Genomic DNA, 7,158 nt, shown 5'->3' with positions numbered 1-7,158 from the left:
CCCTCGGCCGGCGGAGGGAGCCAGGGAATGTGGGGGTCGGCGGCCGTGGGCAGCTCGGTGCGGCGGCCGCCGCTCCCTCCACCGGCCACCCGCGGACCCGCGCTCGCCACCCCCGCCCAGCCCCTTCCCCGGGCCCCCGCCGCCGCCGGAGGAGGAGCCGGCCATCGTCGCCCGAGCCGGGGCGAGGCTCACCTTGGCCAGCGCCTCCTTCTGCTTGGGGCTCAGGTCGCCGACCCTGCCGCTCATCGTGGCTCAGGCTCGGGGCGCGGCGGTTGCCGCAGGAGATGGAGCACCGACGCGTTCTCCGCCGCCGCCGCCGCCGCCGCCGGAGTCGAGTCCCAGCCTTTTGCCCGGGCCGCGTGTGGCGGCCAAGCCCCGCCTCTTAAAGAATCCCAAGGGGCGGAGTAGGGAGCGATGCGCCGGGCGCGGGAGCATCCGAGGCGGGTCCCCTCCGCCCTCCTGAAGCGGAGACCTGGGCGGGAGGGGTGCGCGCGAGTGCCCACCCGGGGCCGAGGCCGGTGGACCGCATTGGGGCAGGAAGTCTGGGTTGCAGTCCCAAATTTACCTTTAGCTCTCGGTGTGACCTTGCAGGAGACACCTGAGCTCTCTGGGCCGTGTGACCCCATCTGAGTACTATCTAATGATTTCTTGTAAGATCAGGTCCCCAGGGTGCCAGACTTCTCCCGCCAACCCGGGAGGGAGCTTGCCTGATGCCCTTGTCTCGGGGGGCCAGGTCCCCTAAGACTAGCCATCACCTCCAGGACAGTGGCTTTTTCTCTCTGGGGTCCTTGCCCGCCTCCTGTCCTGCCATGGATTTGGGGCCACTGCTGCCAACCCAACTGGGGGCCTTGCGGGAGTTAACAGCCTTTCTGCTTCCTGCTGTGGGGCAGGCAGTCTGAGGGGTAGGGAAGCCCAGACCTCATCTCCCCACCCAGGGCCCTGTCCTCTGCTCCTGACCTTCTCAGCGCTCCGAGAGGCTCGCAAGGCGCTGGCACCCTCCGCTGGTGTGGGGGAGTGCTCCTCTCTTGGAATCAGAAGCTCTCGGGTTTGAATCCTGAATCTTCCCCTTCTTTTTATGAGACTTCGGGGAGCAAGTTCACCTCTGAATCCAAGCCTCTTCGTTCACTAAATGGATTCGGATGATCTGGACCTCGGGTCAGCAGGAGAGGATAAAGCCAGCTAAAGTACGTGATGCTCTGAGCGCAGTGCTTAGCCCAGGGGTCCCCTCTGTGACCACTGCCCTCATCCTCTCTGCTCAGCCTGCCTTTGATGCCTGCCTGGCCAGGCTTTGGCCTCGGGGTGGGGATACAGGGTGGACATGGAGGAAGCCACAGTGAAAGCCGATGGCTCAGTGAAAGCTTATCTGCTTCCCCTGCCCACACCCAGAGGCCAGAGCTGTGGGTTCCCCCGGTAGTTGCAAGCCTGACTTGTGGGACAGAAGCCATCTGACCGTCCTGCCGTGTCCCCTCCCCATACACTGAAGCCATTTCCTACTTTCCAAGCTCACCAGACCTCCCTCTCTGCCCGGGTTCCCCCTCCCCCACACTAACCCTACTGCCAGGGTAGCAGTGGGTCACATGCCACGGCCATTCTTTCCTCCTACTGCATGCCAGGCCCTGGGTGCTGTTCTGGGGATCCTGAAATGAGTAGGGTGCCATCCTGCACTCCCAAAAATGAGACACAGGCAATAGAGGCGGTAGTGGTAGAGAATCTGCCTGCCAGTGCAGAAGACACCAGAGCCCCAGGTTCGATCCCTGGGTCAGGAAGTTTCCCTGGAGGAGGGCATGGCTACCCACTCCAGTATTCTTGCTGGAGAATCCCATGGACAGAAGAGCCTGGCAGGCGATGGTCCATAGGGTCACACAGACTCTGCCAAGATTGAAGTGACTTAGCACGCACGCACGCACACCCTGATGTCTAGCACTTGGGCCTATTTTCTGGGCCACGGATCACTAATACTCAGGCTCCCTTAAGGAACTAGAATACGAGGACAAGATAAATGTCCCAAAGAGAGCCAGCAAGTGCCTGGCTTTGGGTTGGAAGCATCCTCAAAGTCTTCATGGAGGGAGCAACATTGGGCTGGGCCCTAAAAACCTGGGGTGGGGGACTTCCCTGGCAGTCCAGTGGTTAAAACTCTGCCTTGCAATGCAGGGGACCTGGGTTCTATCCCTGGTAGGGAAACGAAGATCCCACGTGCCGTGCGAGCAGCTAAGCTCGTGGGCACCAGGGCCGGTGCACCACGACTAGAGAGCCCACGTGCCGCAATGAAGTCCCCACGTGCCGCGACGGACCGGGACCTGACACAGCCAAATAATTAAACTTTTAAGTTAAAAGAAGATCCGGGGTGGAAGGAAATGGAAAGGAGATTCATTCCATGCTGGCATAATGGCGCAAACAAAGTTTTGGTGGTAGGTGGGAAGCATGGCTACAACCAGACAGGAGAGGAGAGAAGGCGTGAACTGGGAAGCCCAGCGGGACCTCGATGTGGCCTTGCTTAGCGGCATCTGTGCCGTTAGACCGTGAGTTCTTGGGAACAGGACCCTGTTTTACTCACCCCTGAATCCCCACAAGCCCCTTCCCCCACACAGCATATTGCACACGGGAGCTGCTCCATAAATGAATACTGAGTGAGTGAATGAGTGAATGCAGGAAACATTCTCATGGGCACCGAGCTGGGAGCCCGGGGATGGAGCCTCAAACATAGATCATTCAAGGATCAAGCAAGTAACTCACCTTACGTAACAGCTGTGGAAGCTGAGGCCCGAAAAGGCCGTGGCCTGCCCCCAAAGGCATCAGTGGCGTGACTGATGAGGAGAGCTTTGCCCGCTGCCTGGCGAGTTGCGCCCTCCCTTTGCTGGCTGGAATTCACGCAGAGAGGGGCCCAGAGCCAGGCCCTGCCACCTCTGAGCTGTCTCCAGGAGAGTGGGAAGCAAACAGCCCCCGGCTCTCTGGGTTAGAAGGCAGAGGCAGGCTGCAGAAGGCTTCTGAAAGACGCGTGGGAGGACTTCGCTCTGCGCCTGGCATGGCCTCCGCTGTGGAGGTGTGCAGCTGGGCACAGAGTGAAGGTCTTGGGTCCAGCCTGGTGGCTGAGAGGCCCCATCCCCACCCCTGCAAGGCGTTTTCAGGCAGTCCTAGTGGGGCAAGAGGTAAATGGGCCTCCCCTCCCCCCAGGGTAAAGAAGTTGGAGATTCATTCCCTACTGACTGAAACTCCAAGACCAGAATAGCGGGACAATTAAAGCGAGGGGGCTGGACCCTGCCCAGACCACATATTTCTCGTTCTTGAAGTCAGGAGACCTCCCTGACCACACATGCGCAGAAAGGCTCCCTGGAGGCCAAAGGGGAGTTATGTCAAAGGATGTTCTACCCAGACCCCTTTTCGGTAGAATCCATCTTGACTAAAAGATGCGTGCACACACATGGGCGGATCCTGAGATATACCAATACGAACTGTGAACCAGGCAAATCAAAATGACTCGTCAAAGGAAACCCGGAAGAAGTGCCCCCATAAAAGTAATTCAAAGTGCCACGAGGGTATAACTCAGGGACTCTCTCTGAGTCTGCCCATATGTCTATCCATCTAAATGTAATGTACTTTTTTCCCCCCTCTTAATACTTCATTGTTTCACTACTTCCCGTCTTTGTGAGAATTCTTTTCTGCAAAGCCAAAGGGCCAGGGCTCTTGTCACTGACCACTGGCTTAGCACCTAGGTTCTGGTACTTTCACCGCAGAGACCCAGCTGGGAACCCAAGCCCCACTCCGTGTCATCGCAGGCTGAGGCCACCCAAGACCCCCTGCAGTCCTGCCCTGGCTACAGACTCATCGGCTTTGGCTCCAGGCAGGGCACAGCCACCTGCCTTGCTGCGTGCCTGGCTGAGATCCTTCTTTAAGACCCTTTCAGGTGCAAGGTGAACTTTTCAGTGAAGGGCCTACTCAAAGGAAACTGGAACAACTGCTCGTGTGGGTTCAGCTCTCTACAGACGACAGGCATTCTCAGAGCTGGCTTGTCATTTAAGCCCATGATGACCCTCTAAGGCGGGTAGATCAGGTGACTTCTTGAGGAACCCGAGGGAGAAATCTGGTCACATGAGAGTGTCTACAGTTGTGACTTGAACCCAAGTCCTCGGCTTCTGGGCCAAATGCTCCCAGGTGGCCATATATGTGGACTACCCTGGGAGCTTCCTGGAGAGACTGCCCAGGAAAGCAGAAGGAAAACTTCTGCCCCAGGAGCAAACATGACTCAGGTGGTAAAGAATCTACCCACAATGCGGGAGCCCCAGGTTCGATCCCTGGGTCGGGAAGATCTCCTGGAGGAGGAAACGGCAACCTATTCCAGTGGTCTTGCCTCGAAAATTCGGTGACAGAGGAGGCTGGTGGGCCACAGTCCATGGAGTTGCAAAGAGTTGGACACGACTGAGCGACTAACATTTTTCACTTTTCAGCAGCAATCTCCAGCCCCAACCAACCCCCCTCTCCCAGGGTATCTGGAGTTACCTACTATGAAGGCCTAGATGAAGTATCCTTCCCAAGCCTTGGGGGTGCCTGTTTCTCCTTTGTCCCCTGAAACTTACCTATCTCCAGCCCAATGGGATGGCCGATCTGATCATATAAGTCCTGGAATCAAAATCTAGATTGTATATTTATTTATTATATATTTTGTTGCTGTTCAGTCGCTCAGTCATGTCTGTCTCTTTGCAATCCCATGGACTGCAGCACGCCAGGCTTCCCTGTCCTTCACCAACTCCCGGAGCTTGCTCACTCATGTCCATCGAGTCCGTGATGCCATCCAACCATCTCATATTCTGCTGCCCCCTTCTCTTCCTGCCCTCAATCTTTCCCAGCATCAGGGTGTTTTCCAATGACTTGGCTCTTTGAATCAGGTGGCCAAATTATTGGAGCTTCAGCTTCAGCATCAGTTCTTCCAATGAACACTCAGGACTGATGTCCTTTAGGATGGACTGGTTGAATCTCCTTGCAGTCCAAGGGACTCTCAAGAGTTTCCTCCAACACCACAGTTCGAAAGCATCAATTCTTCGGCACTCAGACTTCTTAATGGTCCTACTCTCACATCCATACATGACCACTGGAAAAACCATAGCCTTGACTAGATGGACCTTTGTCAGCAAAGTGATGTTTCTGCTTTTTATTATCTACAAAAATGAAACTCCTCCAGGCTGGATACTTAGTGAGACTCGCTCCTCCACATCCCCACCTTTTCTCCATCCCCCAAGCCCCGTCTGAGTATGTGGCTCCCCTGCTCAAGAATCTGCAATGGCTCCCTAGTGCCTTCTGCAGGGGTCAGCCCAGCCTCACTGAGTTGCAGTCAAGGCCTTACCCGCGGCTCATGCAGCGTCCTGTGGCCTCGATGGCCGCCCCTCCCTGCTGCGCACTGTCATCTCCGTCAGAGAAGCTCCAGGCTGCTCCTCAGATTTGCCCTCCCGCCTCTTCAGAGTTGCTTCCCTCTCCCGTTTCCTCCTGCCAGGCCCTCCCCGGCCTTCAAAGCCTGATCCAATCCAGTTTCTAGCAACCTTGCCCAGATCCTCCCAGCCCAGCGTGGCCTCTGCCAACCAGTAGCCCCCTCTGTGCCTGCCTTGACACTGACCACTGTGTATTGTAGTGGGGACGATGAGGCACAGCCTGGCTACAGAAAGAGCCCAGCCTCGCGGGGCAGGCAGGCCCGAGGCATGATCCAGGCCCTGCCTCTTGCCAGCTCTGTGACGGGTGCGCTGTTCCCAGGGCACCCCGCCGGCATGGGCGTGCAGACAGCTGAAAAGAAGGCTGCTGGGACCCAGAGCCTGAGGAGGTGTGGGGTAACTGTTTTAGTCTCGAGAGGTAATACCCAGAGCTGGAGAGTCCTCTGGGAGGCGGCTCTGAACCCAGGCAGGAGCCCTGGACCGGGAGTCCAGAGCATGGGCTTTTTTATGTTTTGTTAGTTTTGTTTTGGTTTTTGTTTACTTATTTTTGGCCGTGCCGGGTCATCACTGCTGCATGCGGGCTTTCTCTAGGTGCTGTGAGTGGGGGCTGCTCTTCGCTGTGGAGCACAGCAGGCTCCAGGCGCGCAGGCTTCGACGGTCCACACTTCAGAGCCCACGCTTGCGGCAATGGTCCCGGCCACTGTGGCTCAGTAGCTGTCCCTCAGCGTGTGGGATCTTACGGGACCCGGGATTGAACCCGTCTCCCACACTGACAGGCAGATTCTTAACCACGGGACCACCAGGGAAGTCATGGTTCCTTGTTTTTTTTTAACAGAAGTATAGTTGAGTTGCAATGTTGTACCAATCTCCACTGTACAGCAAAGGGACTCAGTTATACACTTAAGTATATTCTTTGTTTATATTCCTTTTCATTTAGAATTGTGGAGTGAATGTGCGCAGTGACCACTCAGCAGGGGGCCTCCTCGGGGCCTCTGCCCTTGACCTTTGGGCTTCTCTGAAACAAGGGCCTTGACCAGGAGGTCAGAGGCCCCAGGGTGCCCTGCCCTCTGGTTCTTTGGTGCCAACAGGCAAGGGGTGGTGCGGAGATTGGCATGGTGATTCGAGAGTCAGAGAGAACAGTCCTTTAAACCCTTCAACAAATATTTTGCAACGCTCTACTTGCAGGGGGCTGGGGCAGCTGGAACTCTCCGGAAAGCCCTTGTGCTTGTGGGAGGCTGTGCAGAAAGGCCCAGACTCTGAGCCTCTTCCAGCCCTGCCACGTGCTGCCTCAAGTTTTCTTCTGACACAAGTGGGGGAAGAATAAACAGATCTGCACCGCCCCGGACAGCGGAGGGGACAGCGGCAGGCGGAGGCCACTGCGATGAGGGACTCGCTCCACTACCCGCCCGCCCCATCCAGGCGGCCCAGGCTCCCGAGTGGAGCGCAGAGCCTGAGCACCTGTCATACCTCGGCTTCACAAGCACATAGGCAGCAGGAGTGGGGCCAGGCGGGAGGACACGTTAGAGGTCCTGCCCTCCAGGGAGTTCCTGGTCCACAGGGAGACGGCCCAGGCCACAGGCCATTCAGTACAGAGTGGTCAGCGCCGCCTTAGTAGGTGCAGACGGGAAGGTCCCTGTCCAGTCAGGGGGTAGGGACATCCTAGATTCCCCAGAGCCCCCGTGGCTGAGCAGGAGTCGGCCAGACAGGAGGGAACGAGGAGGTCTGGAGACCTTTCCTTCATCCA

General features: G+C 57.2%; 1 protein-coding gene across 4 annotated transcripts in view; it reads right to left on the bottom strand.

Moving 5' to 3' along the window:
- Positions 1-356, bottom strand: part of SEC14L2 (SEC14 like lipid binding 2) — a 23,876-nt gene extending 23,520 nt beyond the window's left edge. For 2 of the 4 annotated variants that reach the window (XM_040251051.1, XM_040251052.1), the window contains exon 1: positions 193-356. In XM_040251051.1, coding sequence (XP_040106985.1) covers positions 193-246 — 54 coding nt within the window. In that variant the 5' untranslated portion in view covers positions 247-356. The remainder of the gene's footprint in view (positions 1-192) is intronic. The other 2 variants (XM_040251054.1, XM_040251055.1) reach the window with 2 other exon arrangements.
- Between the last annotated feature and the right edge of the window lie 6,802 nt (positions 357-7,158).

The sequence above is a fragment of the Oryx dammah genome, unplaced genomic scaffold (genome assembly GCF_014754425.2).
Source record: "Oryx dammah isolate SB20612 unplaced genomic scaffold, SCBI_Odam_1.1 HiC_scaffold_12, whole genome shotgun sequence".
Taxonomy (NCBI): domain Eukaryota; kingdom Metazoa; phylum Chordata; class Mammalia; order Artiodactyla; family Bovidae; genus Oryx; species Oryx dammah.
This window is presented reverse-complemented; position numbering and strand designations above follow the sequence as displayed.